We start from the raw sequence: 22,342 nt of genomic DNA, 5'->3' as shown, positions 1-22,342 counted from the left end.
CGTCCTTTTACTTTTAAACAATAGCAAGAGAAAAATGTAGCCTTCCTTCTGTTGGCTTGTAGGGAGTAGATGCTATAACATTAGAAGCATGGCTTTTCATCACTATTTTTAATGTTTTAGTAAAACTTCTTAATCACTTTTCACAAACTGAATCTGTTTGGTTTTAGTACAGTGAGTGGAGCTGACTATTATTGATGCTTTAGAAAACTTGTTGCAGACTGATGAGAAGGAGTGACAGGTTCTTTTCACTAGAGTTATAGACACCACATTTTATTAATTTTAGGAACCAGTTCGTGCATTATTCAGTTTATCTCCATTAGTGTTAGCCAAACTTTGTGTATGGAGTAAGACCTTGTTCTTTGCAAGAATTTCACTTGTCCCTTTGTAACTGGATACCAAGAGTGGGAACAGGTTTATAAAATCCAATGAATTATCATAGAATTATAGAATCGTATCATCTAATACAGACCCTGGCTCAAAACAGGACTAACTAGATCAGGTTGCTGAGGGCTGTGTCCAGTCAAGTCTTGAACCCCCCCCAAGGATGGAGATTCCACAATCTCCCCGAGCAACCTGTTCCACTATTTAACTACCTTCAGAGTAAATTTTTTTTTCCTAACAGCTAATCAATATTTCCCATGTTCCAACTTGTTCTGTTGCCTTTTGTGCTATCATCACACACTTCCAATAAGAGTCTGGCGCCATTTGCTCTATGTTTTTGAATCAAAAAGTTGTAGACAACAAAAAGGTCGTTCAAGCCCTCTCTTCTCCAAGCTGAACAGGCCTGATCTCTCAGACTCTCCTTGTAGGTCATGTTCTCCAGCCCCCTTGGTGGCACCTGCTGGACTTGATCCAGGATGTCAATATCCTTCTTGTACTGGGGAGCCCATCTGGACACAGTACTCCAAATGTGGACACTACAAGTGTCAAATAGAGGGGAAGGATCACTGACCTGGACCTGCAGACTTATGTTCAACTTGTTGTCCACTAGGACTCCCAGATCCTTTCCTGCACAGCTGCTTTCTAAACAGCCACCAGCCTGTACTGCTGCAGGGAGTTACTCCCTCCTAGATGCAAGACTTGACACTTGCTGCTGTTAACTTTCTGTGGTTCCTGTCAGCTCACTTCTCCAGCTTGTCCAGGTTTCTCTGAATGGAAGCCCTGCCCTCCAGCCTGTTGACTGCTCCCCACAATTCAGTGTTGTTCACAAACTTGCCGAGAGTGCACCCTGTCCCATCATCCAGGTGGTATTAAACAGTACTGGTCACACTACTGATTCCTGTGGGACTCCACTAGTTACTGGTCAACAGCTGGACTTTGCTGATCACAGCTGATTCTGGAAGTCCAGCCAATTTTCCACCTACCTTCTCCAGTCCGTGTGTCACCAACTTGGTGATGAGACTAAGGGAGACTCTGTCAAAGGCCTTGCTGAAATCAAAGTACAGAACATCCACTGCCTTCCTCTTGTCCACAGTACCAGTCAGCTCATCACAGAAAGCAATGAGGTTGGTCAGGGATGGTCTGCCCTTGGAAAACCTATGCCGGCTGTTTCCAGTCACCTTCTTATGCTTCATGTGTTTTAGAAATGGCTTCTAAGACATTTTGCTCCATAACCTTCCCAGGGACTGAGGTGAGACTGACTTCTCTGGATCATCTCCTTGACTTTCTTGAAGACAGGTGTGATGTCTGCCTTTTTCCAGTCTTGAGGAACCTCTCTCAAGTGCCATGACTTTTTGAAGGTGATAGACAGCAGTTTCACAATAAAATCATCCAGGCAGAACCTTCATCAGCTCCAGTTGCATCCTGTCCGGTCCCACGGATCTGTGTATGTCCACGTGGATTAAGTGATCCTGAACTCTGTCTTCCTCCGCTGTGGGTGCTGCCTCACCCCCACAGACTCTGCTAGGAGCTCAGGACCTGGGAGGCCAGAGGATAAGTCTTGCTAGTAAAAACGGCCTTTTCTATCTCTCTTGTCACTAGTGTCCTGGCCCACTAAGCAATAATCCCACATTCTCTTTAGCCTTCTTTTTGCTATCAATGTACTTACAGAAACCTTCCCTCTTGCCTTTCACCTCCCAAACTAATTTCAGCTCCAACTGAACTTTTGCTTTCCTAACTTCATTCCTACATGTGCAAGCAATATCTTTGTGTTCCTTCCAAGTAGCTGGTCTCAGTTTCCATCTTCTGTATGCTTCCTTTTTGTGTTTGAGTTCACTCAGGAGTTCCATGTTCATTCAGGCTGGCCTTCTGCCACAGTTGCTCAACAGTCTGAACGTTGTAATGGACCGTTCTTATGCTCTGAGGCGGTTGCCCTTGAAGATTAGCCAGCCCTTCTGGGCCTCTGCTCTCCAGGGCAATTTCCCACAGATCCTGCCAAGCAGGTCCCTGAAATCTGCTCATCTGAAGTCTATGGTTGTAATTCTGTTCTTTGTCTTGCTCGCTCCTCCCAGGATCTGAAACTCCACAGTTTCATGCTCACTGTAGCCAAGGCTGCCCTTGGCCTCTACATCATCCAGCAGTTCTTCTTTGTTTGTGAGTAGCTGCAGCTTGTCGAGGGTATCAATCTCCAAATAATTCTGTACCTCTCATATTTGTAAAATGGAACTGGAAGCTTTCTTTTTTCGTATGTCACCATCACCAGAGGCATCCAACCAGGAGATATTAAAAGTGTATGGAAAGGAAAACTCACCTACAGTCATCACACTATGGAAAGTTCAGTTCCAGACTGGGACAGAAATGTAGCTTGCATTTGATTTTTAGCTGAATCAAATTTTTTTATCTAGCTGGCTGCTACAGTTTTTTACTGAAAAAAGCATCCTGAAACCAAACAGCAGTAAATCACAGAAGGGCTTCCAAGTCATTGTATTCTGTCGTAGGTGAAGAGTGACTAGAAAAAGAATGAAAGAGGAAGAACTCAAAAGAAATGGAGATTTTTAAACAGTTTGGTGTCCCTCATTGATAACACTCCAGGCACTTTCTTCTGCCTATTTGGGGAGAATTCATGAGATGGGAAAAAAGAGAACTAAAGCTCTGGTGTCCATCTCTTCTCTCCTCCAGCTGACCAACCAAGGAGTGCCATGGTTTAGTGGGTCTTTTCGAAGCAGAGCCATGGCTTAGCATGACACTGACCCTTAAGTTCTAGTCCTCTGGCTGTTGCTCACAAACAAAGCAATCGTTCCTCCTAGGACTAAAGAGGATGCTGCATACACCAGCTGTTCCCCTGTATCATCCTATACTTACCTACTGGTCAGTATACCATTTTTGATCTGGTATCGTTTCCCGACTGACAGAACAATGGAAATGATGCACGTCCCTCAGTGTGCCGCAGACTAGACCGCATGTCGAAAGGGGAGAACTGGGAGAGGCAGGGAAAGGGGACCACTAGAGCGCTGAGCCAGAGGCAACAACTAGAATCATGCAAAGCCACAGTGATTTGCAGACATGCAGCAACAAGTCTCCACTGATTACCATACTGATAAGCTCATTAGGTTTCTTGTATACTGGGTAAAAAAGATCGCAATCTATACCCGCTTTAGCATATAGATTGAAGTAAATGCTTGGTGGCTCAACAGAGAAAACTGAAACAAAACATTTCTTTTAGAGGCTCCTTGTAACACCTTGAAAGGTGAAATGTTTGAGTGTAGAAACTATTTATAGTGTATTTAAATGTGCTATCTGAAGGGGTCTGCAAGCAGATATTTGGCTTTTACTACTATATTGGTACAAAGAAATGATGAAACTGTTCTGGAAGCCTTAGTCTGTCTTTGTTAACTTTTGCTGAAAGTTTTAACTGAACTGGGTGGTACTTCATTAGAAGAACCATAAAATGTTAAAAGGATATGATGAGGATAAGATGAGATAGTTTCCAGACAATTCAGTTGTTTGTAAATCTTGGAGATCTACATGGATGGAAACAGTGGAGCTTTTCCCTTGCTTTGAAGGAACTGCAGAACTTGTGGAGAAAATTTACAGCAGAGGTTTATGTAATAGAGGGTGTGATTTTTATTCACCCTCGGTTGCCAGAGATATAAATAATGAAATTATTATGCATGTGACTCCCTGCCGTGAATGTTAAATCTGTGTAAAGCATGAGTATTTGTTGACTGACTGACAAATGTCTCTACCCTTTTCTATTCATGGATTGCACAATGAAGTGACTCAGATTGTCCAGCAGAGTGCTCCCTGCCTGAAGGAATTTGCTTGGTTTAATCAATTTGCAAGTTAATTGATTAAATCACCTCTTTGACAAGCCAAGTAGTACTGATTAGCTAAAGTACTGGTTAGCTGGATAAGCAAGCAGAAGAAATAGAAAATATTGACTGTGAGGACTTGATACTATATATTTGCACCACATATATATACTATTTTATATATATACACTATAATATTAAATAATATATAATTTATGATTTTCTATATCCTGAGCAATTTTAGAACAGATGGGCCTAGATAGTTGTTTTCCATCTGTTCTTCCTAGCAGTGGCACATTCATTCATTTCTTTCACAATACAGACGTGGGTATCAGTATCATTCCTGTGGAACTACTGGAATAGAGTCTCCATCGGGGTTTCCTCAGGTCCATCTAAAAAGTCAGTGTTGAAATGGTGTGCCACAAAGGCAGCATGTCACTCCGAGCTCAGCATCCCAGTGGCTGAGCCCCCCCACCCAACAGTTTACACAGCCTTCTGCGTAGTCCCTAAATTAAATTAGTGCGATAGATTTAACCTGGGATAGCCAAAATAGTTTGAGACATGATTACCAAAGACGCCACTCCTCACGTGATACTGCTGAAGGTGGCAGCAATTGGCTCTCTTCAAGCTCCCAGCTCTTTCCTTTAAAAGACGGCATCGTGGCTGCAGAGGGTCTTCCCAGCAGCTTCCTCAGCCCTGTGGTCTGGTGCAGCAAGGGTCCTCTCCTTAGCCTTTGGAGGAGAGGTATGGTAACAAATACATTTTGTGATTACTCTTCATTGTGGAGTGGCTTTGTTGGGAAGGGATAAATCTGGCTAAATTTTGAGCTTTTAAGTTATGAGAACTATGCCTACATTAAACACATGTTTCCTTCCAGTATTTTGTTTTTGTTCTACATGTGAAGCATGTTTCTTTCACCTCTCAATTTCTGTCAGTTAAAATTAAAAAGAAAATATTAGTTGTACTAAAAGGCAAAGGTGTTCTGTGAGATTACTTGAAACTGTCTATTACATAAAAATTACGTCAATGTTATCATTGTTATCAATTTTGCAGTTTGCTGTAATTGTGGTCATGACTGAAAAGATTTTAGATGTTTGAGATATATTGTTACTTCTGATAATAAAATGGCTAGTGAAAGATGCAGCAACATCAAAATAAATTTTCAGGTATTAGGGGAGAGGCAGTTGTCGGCTTATAGATGGTTTCATCCCAGCTCTGCAACAGCCCTGTGGTAACTAAAGAATTTTTTTACATAAACGTAATGCTAGAAAAGACACTCTTATGTATTTTCAGCTGTCCATAATGCAGTATAGTAGTAGGGAATAAGGAAAACCATCACAATGTGACCTGTTTGCCATTCTTGCTGTGAACCTCAGATGACAGATAGCTCTAGAGAGCAGCACTGTTCCCAGCTCTGGGGGAAACGCAAAACTGTTCTCTGATTTTGCCCAGTTTGGTTTTAAAATTCTCCATCAAGTTGGCTTCTCCCACTCTCCCTGGGACACCTTGCTGGCAGCAACAACTTCTGACTTTCACACTTCATGCAGCCCATGGTTCATACAGCATAGCTCCGTCTCAATTTAAACCCACTCACAGAAGGCCCTGGGATGGGAATTTGCTTCACTTGTTCACTACCCCTGTGGTAAATCCTGTAGAGCCCCCGAGGACTCCTGTGTGATGTGCATGAGAAGGTAGGGAGAGCCAAGTGATCATCCACTGCATAGCTGGCCAGTGGTGCCACCCATACCTTTTCTTTATTGTGGGTTTCTGCTTGGGTTTTGGGGTTGTTTTTTTGGGGGGGGAGGTGGAGGGAGTGTGCATGCTGGGGTTTTTTTTCATGCCACCAAAGAGAGTGACAGGTCTAGCTCACAGTGTTATAGAAAAGCTGCCATTAGCAGAACTTACTATCAGAAAGTAAATTGTCTCTGGTTATTGAGAAGTTATTTGTTGGTATCGTCCAGAAGATGGGTGTCTTTCAGAAGGCATCTGTGTCTTTACGAGTAGGTTCTCTGCTTGAAGAATGACCAGGAGGTGTGGGGCTCCCACATTAATTGAAGGATCACCCCACAACCACACAGTGATTGGTCACCACTGGCACATAATATATATATATATATATATAACTGATGTAGGTTCAGCTTACCTTCCTTGACCCACCTCAGAGGTAGACATAGAATCCTGTAGTTACAGGAGGAAGATGAGCACTCCCTACAGGGCAATTTGGTTTAAGATCAGTGATTTTAAGATAGGTGTATCCCTCTCCACTACAAAGATGACTGTCTTAGATGAGAGACCTAACTTTTGAAAGGCTTTAATGAAATAAAAACAGTTCCACCCAAGTACGTTGGGAAGGGCAACCTTCTGTGAATGATAAATGATTTTATTTTTTTTGTCATGGACATTAAGTCACTGTCCCAGGCTATAAGCATCCCCTTAAAATTTTCTGAGAGGAGATGAATAAACAGCAGAGTCCATTGCTGATAAGCCCAAACAAGTTAAGGGGAACAAGACACTAGCAATAATATGTAAATTATTAGTAAAAGCAATTATGTTGCCTTTATTAATTTGTTCTTATAAAATACTTTGAACATTCAAATCCCTATCTGTGAATGGAAAACCAGGCTATGGTTCTCCATTGGAGGAAAAAAAGTGGTTTAATGCTAATGAAAACTGTGGTTTAATGGGAATTAAAAAAGTAAAAATGAACATCCATTTGACCATGAAGTTGGCAAGGAAAGTTTTTGGATAAAACTTCATGCATTTATTAACATGCAGGCTAGGGGATATGAAAACATCATCTGCTGGCACAAAATTATTTTCTTTTGTTGAATGTTGGGAGGGAACATAGAGGGCTTCTCAAGGTCGTGGCTAAGATCTTAAGTGCTTCCTAAAGTGAGGGTGTCTATGTCTATAACTAAGTGAGTTGATCAGGTTTTCCTGATTCAACAACGGTTGAATCACCAGGAGGCACTGAGAGCTCCATCCATTTTGGGAAAAATAAGATACTTATTTCACTAACTGGAGGAAAAAAAGCAACTACAGTCTAAAACTTCAATGTCACTTCCCTTTCAACAGGGTTTGTCCGGGAGGATTTATCCCAAGTGCTTTCTCCACTCCCTGTGTCAGTGAATAGGCTGACTTCTCCTCTGCCCTTTCTCTAACAGTCTGCGCAGAACAGTTCCTCTCTTCCACAGTTGCTGGGCTTTCCACTTTATCCATTCTGGAGGGAAAGCTGGCGTCAGAACAGCTCCCCCCAGGCATGGAAAAGGGAATACAGCCACCAAGTGACAGCACGAACTACTTCTATTATTATAAATATTTATTAACAGGTCCTGTAAAAAATCAAGGAAGATGGCGAAGACTTGCTGTTCTCTCCTCCTCTTAAGTTTGCTCAGTGGGCAACTCAATGCCAACCCTGGTCTCAAAGTGAGGATCACCCAGAAGGGCTTGGAATACGGTATGTGTGATGTTTTCAGGATCTGGTGGTGGTATTGCATTGAATCCTGGTGTGACAGACACCTTGGGAAGCAAGGGCAGTGGAAGGAACTTGATCAAACGCTATAAAGAAAAGGGAAGTTTAAGAGTACAATAGAGCAGATAGAGTAAACTACTTGGCAGCATTGTAAATCATATCGAGGTTCATTTGATTTCAGATATTGAAGCGGTAAGTTCAACTCTTGCCATGACTAGGAGTGAGATCTGAAATAGGACTGCTGGGTTTCAAATGAGACACCCTCTTCCTTCTGACTCTGTGTCCATCCCATCTCCTAAGCCGGAAGCACAGAACTGTAAACTCCCAGGCAGTATCAAAGGCAACTGAACTGATCACTGTTTTCCTGCAGCCAAGGAGGTTGGGCTGGAAATCCTGAAGCAGAATATGGAGAAGGAGCGTTTCCCTGATTTGAGTGGCTATGAGAAATACGGGCTCGGTAATGTCAAGTACAACATCTCAAGGTAAGTATTGTCTCTGACGGCAATTTGTATTTGAAATTTGAATCTTGTTTTGTGTTCACCCTGCCTCATGAAATACAAACTTCTTTTCTTTTTCTTCCCCTTATCTCTTTCATGCTCTAGAATACACGTCACTGCTGTTGAATTCCCCAGTGCTTCCATCTCCCTCATACCTGGGACTGGGATAAAACTGGTGATTGGAAATGCTTCTCTAACCATCGATATGAGCTGGAACATAAGGACCTGGATGTTGTATGTACAGCCTCATGTGTACTGGGATTTTTCTTGATGGCGAATATAAAGATAAAAATGCAAAGTTTAATTTTTCTTGTGACCCCTTCATGGCCAAGGTGCCCTTTAACGGCTAGTACCAGTAACACAGGAGTACAGAGTGGTCTTTCTCAACAGGTTTGCCCGTGGGAGGCAGCCCCTGCCCGCTCAGCCGTGATCACTGATAAAGACCCCGTGGCTGAGAAGCACCTCTGAATAGTAAAGGGTTGATGCTCTAGCTGAATGCTGTCCTTGTCCAGCCTGCCAGCTAATGACACGTTTAGAAAAATTGTAGGATGGTGGATCACAGTCCAGTATAATAAACCCTCCCAGTGGAGCTACCCTGTTAGAAACCCTGTGCTATGCCTCCAAGAGATACAGTTCAAACGCTGATGGAAAATGGATGAGCAGACGGCAATATCCATCAAGCAGTCTCTGCACCTTCCTAGTCCCAGGCTGTTTCAGAGGAAAGAAATCCCTCCTCTTCCCCACACTACCCATATTGCTAAACTGGCTGAATTACGGCAGTCTCGGGGTTCCGCTGCCAGGGACAGCGAGAGCTGGCTGCTTGCAAGGTGGGAGGATCTGAGTGTGAGGGGAACTGAGGGAGATGGCACTGGAGGAGGGGCAGCGCCCGCACTGGTGAGTACCCAAGACAGGCAAGCAGAGCAGGTTAGTGACAGTGACCAGGAACAGACTGCCAGGCATGTCCATAGTGAAGAGTCAGGTCTGAGTCGAAGTCAGAAAGTCAAGCCAGTAAAGCACCGTCAGGATTAACTAAGTACAAGGTCACACACAGGTGTACCTACAACATGGCGCAAGCGAAGACCTGAGCTCCAATGCAGCTCATAAACCAAGGGTAGAGACCCCCGATGAGGCTTTCCACAGCTTTTTCTCACAACCAAGTTATAAACAACTTGATCCAAAATAACACAGCTCCACCGTATTGCAGGTGGTCTTGAGCATGGGCTGCCAAACCCCTGGGAGGGGTGGGGAAGAGGGCACAGAGTCCTTTGGGGCACTCCAGGCCCTGATATAGGTTTGTATGAACCCTCCTCAGACACCAGTAGATTAGATCCCAGTACAGCTCTCTTGCCCTATCTTATACCAGGCATATTCCAGTTTCCTCTGCTGTGAGTGCAGGTTTGGTAACTGGAACAAAATACTTCACAAAAGTGGATTATCTACTTTCCTAAATCCATCACTTTCCAAAACTCCTAGCTGGCAATCTTGATTCTTTGCAGATATATTAGAATCTATTTTCATTATGAGCAATGAAATAAAAAGTATTCAGATAAACAGCTTCATCTTCAGTGAACGGAAAATAATCCATTTAAGAATTAATTGATTCTTGAATGTTCATTAAACCATAGTTTTTCCAGTTATTTCTTTATTTTCACTTTATTCAGCAAAGACACCGGAAGAAGCACAGTGTACATTTCAAAGGTGTTTGTTACTGCAATCTTTTCAACACCCCCGGATAATATAGGTCATACATCAATATCACTTACCAGCTGCCGGACAACTTCTGGTGATATAGACATCAAGTTGAATGGAAAAAGTGGGTAAGTGGAAGAGATCTGTATATGCTCTGGGAGAAAACAACTGTCAACGAACGGCACAAAGACAATTTCACAAAATAGGGCACCTATTTTGGTGTCTATAGGCACCACAAGTGAGAATCAGGGCCTTAAAACAGTGTAAAAATAGCCAAATTTGACCATTATTCTTGTATTTGTGCACACTGTCCCTTCAGTAGAGGATAAATACAGTAGCTCTGGTCAGATCAAACAGTCCCTTGTGCTTCTCGAGCACTCACTTCTTTCCAAATACCACTCTAATCTTCTAGGTAGAACCTACGTGTTTGCACTATGCTTTACGTACTCCTAGTCACGGTGCTATCTAAACTGAACTGAACCAGAGCAATGTCTGTCCTGCCTCTGGTTGCAACCCTCTGCAACATTATTTCACTGTTTTCTTGCGCTTCTCTCACTGACTGAATACAGCTCTTGCCACCTGGTTTTAGGTTTGGCTTTGTGTTTATTTGCTTGTTTTTACTTGTATTGGAAGCTTCTAGTGCAGAGACTATTTATTCATTCTGTGTTTGTACATACGAGATGGTGGTAATATGAAGAATTCCTTACACAGAAAGGTGACTCTACCCAGACTAATTGCTGAGATGCCTACTGGTGAAATTATCTCCTTTAAGTGGTGGCTCTCTGATAACTGTTACATTTCAGAAAGCTCCCTTGTGTACTAGAATAACATCCTCAGAGGCCATTAAATTAATTTTTTTTGAGGTATCTGATTTCCTGTTACCGACCATAGTACTTGACCCATGAATTGCTTTCTTCCTTTCCTCTAGTTTCCTGCATAACTTCTTTATCAAGTATCTGAAGAAACCCATTCACAGGACCTTGGTGACTAATGTAAGCCTCTCAAATCGCGTAGGGGAGGGGTTTAAGGAATATGACTCTCACAAGTCAGTGCTATGAACTTGGCAAAGGAAGAACTAGAAAAATAGTATAGCTCTATTCTGGTCTGATCAGCAGAGTCACCACTTTGCCAGCCAGAAATGCTTCCAGATAAAGTGCCAACTTCATGGCCAAGATATTAACTAGTCCACAGCTAGGTTCAACCAAGCCAGCAGCTGGGCCAGAAAATGTAGTTATTTTCCCATTCCAATGCAGAATAAGTCTCTGCCTATAGGCATCCTTGGGTTTCGGTAATTTTTATACTCAGCAGACAAAACATATACTGGGTGATGCATAGAGAAGTTGTAGTACATCACCTGATAGTATGACATATTTAAACTTCATCATATTGAAGAGGTGCCTAGTTCTCCTGACAATCCTGCCCAGGGCCTCTGAGAGGAGACAGAGCTTGAGATGGCTGTGATTCTACCCCAGGACAGGCACCTCTCCTGTGAGACCAATGTGAGATCTCTGTCTCCTTCTTGCACTATTTAAAGCTGGGGTTTTGTCACCCCCGTCCGGCTGCCTTTGGCAACTTCTCACTTTGTTGCCAGAAGGCAGCTCTGACATAGGACAGAGTTACCTTGCGCCAAGTAGGAACGTTGGGGAACCAGTTAGTTGAAGAAAAACTAATTTAGGTGTTCTGGCAAACAAATGCTGTATTGTGTGTCACATAAGCAGACATATTTGCTAGCACACAGGTGAGAGGTACTTACAGGTCCACACTAAGCAGGCCATAACTTGAATGTGCTTTTATACAGTCATGTCCCAACATCAGATCTGGGATCCACTTGCTAGATGAAGACCTCCGATCACTGAATGGTGAGTCATTAGTGATATCTTTTCCTTCTGCCTTCTTTCTCCTGTTCAGTGAAATTCTGTGGCTTCCTTAAGAGCAGCTGGTCAGTAAAGCCTCCAGGAGCAGTATCAGACCCTCTGATCTGTTTGCTCCCTTGCTTACAGGACCACAGTTAAATAAAGGGAGTTGTACTTGGAGAAGAAAATTATATTGCTGAGAAGCAGAGGACTTGGGAGTGATTCTCAACTTGTAAATGTGGCAGTGCGGACTTCTGTTGTCAGCAATGCCACTAAAGCTACAAATGCCACAAGTGCCTCAGCACTGACGCTAAGGCAGTTTTTCCTTCCCTCCCATGCTCTGAGTCCTCCTGTGCACATAGCACTTCACAAGCTGAAGCCTGCTCTCCTAGCTTGCCTGGAAATTTAAGTTTTACTTGTCTATTTATCAGACTTGACGAAGGCAAAATGAAAGAGCTCCTTTGTAAAAACGCTTCTCACTTTAACCATTTTGGGTTAGATTTGTGTTTAAGACACTCAGTGTTGTACATAAGCAGAAAAGGCACACACCTTTCTGGGAAAGTATTTGCAAGTTAGAGGCACTCTGGATGCCCTCAGAACTGCTTGACAAGAAATCCCAACACCTCCTTATGCCCTGAAGCACTGGTATAGCCATTTCCTTTTTTTGGTTAGACCAAATTTACTTTTTCACGATGAGAAAACATTAGACAAACTAAAGAAGGTGCTTTAAAGAAGGTTCCAGTGGAAACATCAAGCCTTCGATCAGAATGCACGTTAGGAGGTCCCTGGTTGTGTTTTCCCTACTCTTTGGAACAACTTCTGTTCCTCAGGAACTGACTTAGAATTTTATGTATACATAAAATTCTTTCTGTGCTTTTTGTAATATTGGGTATTTTGCCTTATCTACCACCCTTACAGTTCTAATGCCGATTGATGATTTGGCCGAAGTAGACTATTCTTTAAACAGCTTGCCAGCAGTATTTCGACAGTTCATTGACCTGGACTTAAAGGTAATTGCCTGTAGTTCTATTTGCCAAGATTGGGTTTTGTGCGTTTTATTATTGTATAATCCACTTTCAAAGATGAACATAATTACTGTTCTGAACATTAAGACTCGGTATCTGAGAATCCAGACATTTCAAAGTACTATTGCATTTGTTATTGTAATAATTTTTAACAATCCTGTTACAACATGAATTATTATCCTTTTACAACAATTAATCCTGTTACAACACTTACTATGCTGTTACAACAAATTAATTATTCAAAAGCCACATCCTTTTTTTTAATTGCTGTTGAGTTGGCTATAGCAAATAAAGAGCAGTAAGAGTTGACTGAGCAAGTCAGAGGAAAAAAGAGAAAGGGAAAGAACTGAAAGGGAAACATATTCAACTTCATCCTTCTCTCGCTGTTGATTAATATCTGGGACTTCTTTGTTCAGTCAGTCAGGGGAAGATTTCTACATGTTGCACTAACTAGATGTGTCTGCTGTCAGATAAGAGAGCAAAAGAAAGAACAAGCCTATAGGAGAAAAAATTAAGCCTCTGGCACCTTGAATGGGAAGACAGAAGACCCTTGAAAAAGCATGGGAGCCCAAGGACTGCTGCTGAGTTTGAAGACACGAAAGCTTCTTTCAAATAAAGGAAAAAATCTCCTTATGTATTGAAGCTAAAATCAGACTAGTTCCTAATTCTAGAATGACTTGATTGCCATTCTGTGTAAGGTGATTTGGTTGAGGGTAGTTATCTTCATCGTAGACAGTCTTGTCACAAAGATTTTTATAAATTAAGTATTGACAAGAAACCACAGAGAAATAAGAGAGGTGGGAACACAAAGGAACAAAAAGCTAGTATCCGTCAGTAGAGCAGACACTGGTCTTGGCACACCAGCTCTGCAGCTGTTCTTGAGCTCTTCTGGGTATTGTAGAAACTAGATTTTTAAGCAGGGCCTTGAGGTAGACTAAAAAGGTAATGTCATGGCTGGGTACAAAAGCTTCTCTCCCACATAAGACGCAACATAGCGAGTGACTCTTAAACCCAGTAAGTGAGGACTGAATGGGGATACACTAAATGAATAGCCTGAGCAAGGGAAAGGGAAGTAGCATTAATTGTCTGCAGTCACATCAACGTTGCATTTTGACTCTGATTTTTTTTTTTCCGCCAATACCTTTCAGGGGATAGTTTATCCAGCTGGAAACTATACTGGCTCTCCTTATGTGGCAGCTCCCTTCACTATCCCAGACCAAAGCGATTCCATGCTCTACCTTGCCTTCTCTGAGTATTTCTTTCAGACCTCCTCATTTGCTTACTACACTGCAGGGGCCTTCAACATCACCATTGCAGAGGAGGTGAGTAGGACACAAAGCAATGGGGTCAGAGTGGCTCAGGTCATCCAAGATGGGGCTTTGACCTGCCAGTTGTCATTATGTGGCCGTATAAAGCTGCTAATTGTCCTGCAAAGTCCTGAGACAGTAGATCATAAATAGCAAGGTATCGTTATGCTCTCTTAGTTATGCTGTATATAGGTGCCTCAGGCCACCGCCAGGGTGCCAATTTCCACTGAGCAAGGTACCAAATACTGGCAACTTTGCTACAAAAAAGAAGGGGTTTGTAGACCTGAGGCATAGATTTTTCTGATGTGGACAAAGTATCTACTCTGGGGAATTTAGCAGCCTCAGTGGCTGTTTTCTGAGGAGTCTTCACAGACTGAAAGTACTACAGGGGCCATGGAAGAAAAGCATATGTCAAAGCACAGTAGCTGTGGATTGGAGGCTAGCAGACTTGGCTAGCCTGGCTCCAGGAGGTCCATAGCATAAGCCCCAAAATCTTTCGATTGTAGACCAAACTATAATGATATTAAGCATTTTCTTTCCCAGGAAGTATTTCGGCATATATTATTGGGAATTGGCTTTTAGTATGTTTAGTCCCTTAACAATATTTCTGAAAACAAAAGATACAGAATCAAAAAGTCATTGAAATGACAGTAATAACGTATTTAAACAAAAGCCATGAAAATCAAATCTGATAAACTCCTTTCTCTTTCTTCCTCCCATGCCTTTTTTTTTTTCTCCAGACTTGCAGCTATTTTAATATAAGCACAGAGATATTTGGCAGTATCATCCCTGAGGTGAGTATCTTTACTTCCACAAACTCTTAGGAAACCACCTGGTGTGGGTGTCAGACACCTCACTACTGGTGTATTCCAAAGGCTTGTAGGGCGAGCAAGGCTCTCGCACTGGAGAAGCGGGCATCTGTATGCCTCATAGCAGCAGAGCAGATGGGTCTTGTTGCTACCCACACCCACAATGAGTTGGACAATTTGCATTGTTACCAAACTTGGCCCAAAATCTTGCACATCAATCTTTCCTCTGGGCACCGCGCCAAAGCTGCAGCTGTTCCCACCTAAAACCAGGTCTGGGCAGGAAAAAGCTTCCAGTCATGAGTCCTGCTTTGAGGGACTTCTGAGAGGGCTTCAGCTCAGAAATAACTCCTTTCTCCTGCCCATGCATGCTTAATTGTCTTTACTGAATTCCTTTCTGCTAGACAGTCACAGGCTAGCAGTGAAGCAAAGATCTGGGAAGGGACTATAGTGGCCACATGCAGGAAACCAAGCTAACAGATGGGCAGGAAACATTACATCTATAGAACAGACAAGGCAGATGCACAGGATTTCCATTTATTTTAGGTGGAGGAGATGAATATAACAGGACCGAGAATATAAGCATGCATGGCTTCCACCAGCCTTCTCAGACAGAATAAGAAAACAAAAATGATCATAAGAGACCCTAGGCCATGAATGCCAATGATGGATGAAATCATGGTTCGAAGAATTTCACATCCTTGTTTGCTTCCCAGATGATATTAAGTTCCTTCCTCAGAAATCTAAGAATGCTCCAAGGGCAGTCATAATACGGTCCTCTCCACAAAATTCCATGAGCATTGATGCTGATATTCCACTCCCTCTGTCCTAAGTAATGAACTTGGTGAACCTACTCACTCTTCAGGCAATGGCCAGAGTGAGGCTCCTCTGAGGACAGTCCAGAGCAGGAATCTGTCTCATGAGATGGTTAATCTCCAAGTGAATGACTCCTGAGCTCTTTCACTGTGTGACCTAAATGTCACATTCATGTTCCATTCCTTTCCTCTGTTCACAAACAAGTATTTAATTTCTCTCAAAGTGATATAGAAGAAATTGTATTCCTAGAGTGGAAAGAACTTTCTGCTGCGTTCCTGATGTGGCCAAGACTGTTTATCACCATAGAAAACTTCTACATCTTGACTGCTTGAAAGAATCTTATGTTAGCAGCCGTCCTTAACCTCCTCATAAGGAACTACTTCAAAACACTGTGAGAATGAGAAAATGTAGTATTGTGATCTGTTCTACAAGAAAAGGTTTTTCTGTCTCTTTTTTTCTTTTTTTTTTTTTTTGTCTTGGAACCTTACAGGTAGCCAAATACTCAGTTACACCCTACCCAGTGATGTTGAAGCTAACGGCTACTGAAATACCTACCATCAGCTTAGAGCAGGATTCCTTCACGGTAGAGATTCAGGGCTCCATGGAGGTGTTTGCTGTTCTGCCAGACTCAACCACCCAGTCATTGTTCACAATGAACATAGTAAGTACAATGAAAAAGGTGACGTTTAACTCAGGGTTAAATACACTTGTTCCTTCCTTCCTCCTGTTAAAACTCTTGTACAAGAAACAAGTACCAGATTTCTGGTACTGGAACATCCAAATTCCCCTCAGTCACAGGTAGTGCCTATGTGGCCCCACTTAGCCTACAGGATATTTCTATGCTGAAGAACCTTTTCCTATGGGTGGACAAAAATCCAAACATATAGCGACACTGATTAACCAAAGTTTTGTTCTCTGCAATGATAGTTCTGCAGGCATGAGTCATGTCTCTTGGCAACTTGTTCATTTAACTGAAAATGTCTTTGATTAGCGAAACATCATTACCCACATTTCAGCTCTTGTCAGTGCCATTCAGACAAGGAGACACCTACTGTGTGCAGCCCCGCATGGGCCATGGGCTGGGGAGAAAGTTGCATCTACATGAAACAGATTCTGTACATAACTGGGAAGATGGTATTTCTGTATTTGTGACTAGTTCAGAGCAAGGGTCCTGGATTTTTTGTGTCTGGTAACCCATGGTTTCTTTCTTCTGCAGGCAGCCAACACCAGCCTTGCTCTGAATATATTTGACCAGAAATTGGTGGGCTCACTATGTTTGAACAGGTAATTCAACCTGGGATGGAAAGGGTTTCCAGCCATTTGGAAGTGTTAGCAATCCCAACGTCAGCAGTTCAGGCACATGATCAGATAACCATAATTGAATAAATGTGTTTCCCTGGTGAGTTCATCGGCATTAGATTCTCTAATTCTCTACGTGACAGTTCAGATGAGTCAGGAAGCTTCTCTGAGAGAACCTCCACAGCCCCCAGTGGACTGCCCATCGGCTGTGGATTGCGGCAGGGCAGTGGTCTCATTGGACTTGTCTGCTCCTGACATCTCCTCTCCCCTCTGAGCTAGCTGAATGAAGCGTGCAAGGCAATTATGATGACCATGAATCACCTGAGAGCTTCCCTCATCCCCTTCCAGCTGGCAAGACACAACTGCTTTCTAGCCCACCTGTGCCACTAAAAAAAGTGCAAAGGAGTCCAGGACACAGTAAAGAATCTGGACCCCTGCAGTTCCCCTACGCTGATATTCTTATAGCAGAGATTCTCCAGCTAAGACACCGCAACACCCAAGGGCCAGAAACCTGGAGACCAGCAGCTTAAGCATTTAGACATCTAACATCTCACATTTTATAGAGAGAAGCTCTGTATACCAACACCTCACAGCTGGGAATTGGGACCCTGATTTCACAAAAGTCCCTTGGGAAGACAGTTATAGGGTTAAGAATACGCAGACTTCGTCAGGGCACAGAGATGTTAAGAATTTAAGGAGGATAGTGCCATTGGCATTTTTTTGCAGGCACATTCAGAGGGAAAAGTCTAGAGTGTGCTGAGAGCTGAGATGCTTGTTCTGTGGAAACTCAGTTTTGAGTACATGTTTGGATACTTGCATACTGATACTGAAAAAGTATATGAATTTGGAAACGGAGACATTAGCAACACAGCCATCAGCAGCACTACCATGCGATGAATGGAATTTTTCTTCACACTCCAGTAAGGCTCACATCAAGGCATTATAGAGATGTACCAAAATCCTTGCAAAATATGTGAGAGCCGCCAAGTCCTCAATAGTAGCTCCGGTAAAGTCAATTGTCGGTGGGATTTCCAAAACACAGCATACAGGGAGAAGCGCGCTCGCATTGCTGGCTACAGCCCTTCTAGCTTCCTCTTTTGCAATGCTCTAAGCAAGCCACAGCTTTCTCTAGGAGGCAGTATGCATTGTGTAAAATATATTGTTTCCAAAGTCTCTTTACAGATGTTTCTTCTGTCACTCTACAGCAGTGACTGCACATGACTAGAATAACGTGTGTTCATCCTGTCTAGTGACTCATCTTGTTTCACTTCTTTCCCTCAGGCTCCAGTTCTCCCTAGCCCACTCCAATGTTGGCTATTTTGAGGTAAGCAGACAGTTTAAGCACATAGGAAATGCAAACCAGGAATATCGGTGATATCAAGGCTAGAGAGTAAGCTGCTAAGTTTTATTTGTATTTCTAAATTGTTTGGCTTTGTTCCTGGATGGCTTTTTTTCCTGTCTTCTGGCAGCCACCTCTCTGCTGTGGACTTAAAAGTATATTCTTTGGGGCAAGTTAGTGCTCTGAAAATGAGATATTCTGTAGTTTCCCTGACTTCATATTTCATCGGTAGCAGAGAGATCTCTCGAATTGTAACGGTGAAACGCACAGTGCTAAGTTGAACCATAGCAACAGCCGGAGCGGTGCGCTGTCTAAGCGATCACACGCACAACTGGGGCAGAGGCACGCCGTGTGGTGCCCTGGTGCTCATCACAGATGCTCAGAATTACAGTGGGGAATTGGAGCCAAAATACTCCTCTCAGATGCCTGAAATAGTGCAGTTGTAGCCTTCCGTGGAGAGTCATTTAATTCTGAGTACAATCAATCAGTTCTGAGTAGCTGAGGAGAAAGGATTAAAACTGTCCTGGTCCTGCTTTGCTGTTGGTGATAAATTATCTCAACAAATAAAGGAAACAGATGGGTTTAGATGAAAATTTTGTCCAAGCATGATGAAAGCTTGGACATTTGGAGATGCATTTTGCATCTCACTTCCTTTGCATTATTCCAAAGATTTAAGATACAAAGGTCACTTTAGGTTATGACTCTTTTGGGTCAAAGAAGAGCTGAAAGTTGAACATGAGCCTACGAACTCCACCCAGGATTAGGGCATGAGAGTTCTATCACTACCGGGAAGTGATGGCTAACTCAGTTTTCTTGTCTGTGGCAGATCTCACTTCTGGAGAATATCCTGTCTTACATTTTACAGGCTGAAGTCATTCCATCAGCTAACGGTAAGGCTGTATTTCTAAGCTAAAAGCTTCCAGCAGAGTGGGCGATTCTATGAACTTCTACTGACTTTCTGCTTAGGTTTCCAGTTCCCATTAACTTGAGTGGAAAATGACCATCAGCCAGTAGGCAGTGGAAGGGGGAGATTGATTTGTATGGCCTCTCACTGGCACTGCTCTGCAAAAAGGGCTTGGAAACTCGTAATTCATCTGCCTTCGCCTCACCCAAAGTGGCCCTGATGCATCAGTGAGCAGCATGTCTCTCCAGCCTGCACACCTGCCTGGGGCCACTGTGTGAAATGTATTCCTCTCTGTTAGCACAGGGCTTTTGCCTCTCAAATCTTATTTAAGGCCCTGGAGGGAGATACAGCTTTATGCCAGCCCTCTGTACCGGGATGAACTTCACCTTCCTTAATCAATGGAGACAAATGGGAACAGGTTCTAATGATGCTAGAGCTGTATTAACAGTCCCCTCCCCCGTCACTAGGGACAAATCACTGAGTATGTAATGTGTTGAACACGAAGTGCCTTGGTTTGGCTACAACACTCTGCCAAGAGAAAAAGCGTCTGTAATTCTTTTTCCCCATTGGTAAATAAGCATCACATCTGCCTGCCAGGGTTGCTTGTAAAGATTGAGAGGTTCATTGTTGTAAATGACCTAGAAATCTCTGGACAAACAGGGTTGTTGAAGGGCAGGTATTTATTATCTTTCCAATGCATACCTAAATCATTGTTTGTCTCTTTTTTAAGCTAAACTGTCAAAAGGATTCCCTCTTCCCAATCTGGCCAATGTTACCTTGACGAGACCTCACATTACGCTTGTACAGGTGAGATTTTGACACTCCCATGAAAAGGTTATTCCTCTCTTTTTTTTTTTTTTTCTTTTGGCCAGGGGGTGGGTGCAGGCATTTATTCACCTTCTGTCTGTACAACAAACCTGCTAGATTTGAGCTAGTTAAGCAGCAAAATGCTCTGGGTTTTAAATGAGATCTGTAATAATGATAAAATCCTACTAGAAACAAATTTATCTTTCTTTGAGAGGAAAGAAGACTAAATACCTAACCAAGCAGTGATCAAATGCACAGCTTGCTCAGCATTTCATGTCGCAGTTGAGTGTGAAAACAGGTTTACCTTTAACAATTCATTCGGGTTTGGCCAATCACATCAAATCAGAGGTATCACTCTCCATACAGTCCTGCTGAATTTAACAGGAAGAGTTGAAATATGAGAGGGAGGTGAATTCAGTTTTGTACACCTAGGATGACTGGATTTTGTTCATAATTGGTGATAATGGGTAAGGCTATTAGTCAAAAGTAGTTAGTGAGCTCTCAGAAAATATTCTTTGCCTTCTGGTTATTCTCTTCCAAATCACACTGTGCTTCTCACAACACACTCTAGCCCTTAGCTTGAACATACAGAATTTTGCTAGACAATCAATCAGTGCAAAGGCATTGCTGACAAATGAACTGCCAGAAAATGGGTAAGCCAGTTACATTTCTCCACTTGTTTACCAACTTCTCAGTGATTTTCAGCCCTGCAGAGAGAGTATCGAATCCTTGTTTGTGGTTAAGCACAAAACACAACTCGGGAAAGAAACACAAAGGTGTGTTTTTTGTGTTTTTTTAATCTATCTTTGCATTCCACATACCTGGCAGCAGCCAGCTATGCAGTCCCTACAAAATATAATTGCTTGGAGACTGTGTTCGGTAGCACTAGCTGCCAACGACCTTATAGGTTAATTATGAATGATGGGCGCATTTCCCCCACCTCACTTTCTCTAATCAGTCTCCTCATCAGTAAATAGGAATTAAAGGGAACACAGGAGAATTGCTATACCCTATCAAGGTGGATGGGATTCCTATTTAAAACCTATTTTTATAGTCTCCACTTCCAGTCCCAGTTTCTTGGCTATGGTCAATAGTAAGACAGACAATTCTTCCCAGTTTTTTTAAAGAACCATATTAGACTGCGATGGGCTGCTCTCTGCAGGTTCCTTGCTCTGTATGCACTGACAATGGGAGAAACCTAAGGCTAAATTTAGATTAGATGGCTAATTCTTAAGTGGCTCAAATTAAGTAAAAAATAATCCCACCTTGTGATGATTGCCTAGTGGCCTCACGGCTCAGATGAACCTTCCTGTGTAGGCTGTATGATCTTTAGATGGTGCAAAGGGATAGCACCCAGAGAAAGATGGGGCTCTTTTGCAAAGTTCAAAGGACAGAGTTTAGTGAAACTTGTTATTTCCAAGGCTCAGCTGTTTTCAGTAGATTTTTCTGACCTTCAACACCAGGATCAACTTGAAATTAAAAAAAAAATACAAAAAAACCCAACCCACAAACCAAAAAAAAACCCACAACAAAACCGAACAAACAAAATTTTGTTCGAACAAACAAAATTACAATCATTTTGTAATTCATAGTATTTCAATGACTGTTCTTCTCCCCACAGGGATACATGTTGATTTCTACTGATGTCCACTACAAACACTGAGGGAGAAGAGAGACCATTTGTTAACCATGAACTTCAAATCAATAATGTGACTCTGAAGGCTAAACACTGTCCAGTTCTGCTGAAATGTGTAACTTGAGCTCTGACAAGGGCGATGTCATCCTGAAAAAAGAAAGCTGGTGGAACAGTTAGGCTGTACAATGGAGGAGAACATATGACACATCCTTGACTTTTATTTATTCTGGAGTTTAACTGATGCAAAAATGTTTTTAAGATTAATGCCTCTCTTGAAATACAGTCTTGTCTATACACTTCCAGAAAGGTGCTGTAGTCTCTCAAAAGATGGAAAAGTACATTGTCAAAATGCCACTTGGGCAGGTATGCCTGCTAATCTCTTTCTACTGTAATGATCTTAACTTCATTTTGAACATGACGTACTAAGAATGAAGTGAGCCCCCTGCAGAACCACATCAGCCTGGGAACTGTCCTAGTTACAGTAGGAACTAAAATCTTTGCAGTGTCCTAACTAAACCATTGACGTAAATCTTAACAAAGATGCAGGAGCAGTTCAGGAAGAGAGCCAGTGGCACTACTCCCGTCTTTGATAGTCCCTCTCCCCCTGTGACTCTTCAAATCCTTGTGTCTGTCATGTCTCCTGATTAGCATTGCTTAGCCAGGTTAGATACGTTTAACTCCTTGAATGTTTCTGTGTAAGTC

At 42.5% G+C, this 22,342-nt stretch overlaps 1 protein-coding gene across 1 annotated transcript; it reads left to right on the top strand.

The window, feature by feature from the left end:
* Positions 1 to 7,541: 7,541 nt before the first annotated feature.
* Positions 7,542 to 21,667, top strand: BPIFC (BPI fold containing family C). Its single transcript, XM_054220325.1, has 15 exons — positions 7,542 to 7,647; positions 8,033 to 8,144; positions 8,265 to 8,393; positions 9,821 to 9,976; positions 10,777 to 10,840; positions 11,647 to 11,707; positions 12,620 to 12,711; positions 13,875 to 14,048; positions 14,774 to 14,827; positions 16,146 to 16,316; positions 16,872 to 16,939; positions 18,236 to 18,278; positions 19,120 to 19,183; positions 19,928 to 20,004; positions 21,626 to 21,667. The coding sequence occupies exons 1-15, from the start codon at positions 7,542 to 7,544 to the stop codon at positions 21,665 to 21,667; spliced, it is 1,413 nt and encodes a 470-aa protein (XP_054076300.1).
* The last annotated feature ends 675 nt before the right edge of the window (positions 21,668 to 22,342 follow it).

This window comes from Rissa tridactyla, chromosome 1 (genome assembly GCF_028500815.1).
Source record: "Rissa tridactyla isolate bRisTri1 chromosome 1, bRisTri1.patW.cur.20221130, whole genome shotgun sequence".
NCBI lineage: Eukaryota > Metazoa > Chordata > Aves > Charadriiformes > Laridae > Rissa > Rissa tridactyla.
Note: the sequence above shows the minus strand (reverse complement) of the source record. Positions and strands in the feature narration are given on the sequence as shown.

Coding starts and splice junctions, on each gene's coding strand:
- BPIFC (XM_054220325.1), top strand. CDS start 7,542: ATGGCGAAGACTTGCTGTTCTCTCCTCCTCTTAAGTTTGCTCAGTGGG. Junction 16,317..16,871: donor CATTGTTCACAATGAACATA/GTAAGTACAATG, acceptor TTTCTTCTGCAG/GCAGCCAACACCAGCCTTGC. Junction 16,940..18,235: donor GGCTCACTATGTTTGAACAG/GTAATTCAACCT, acceptor TCTTTCCCTCAG/GCTCCAGTTCTCCCTAGCCC.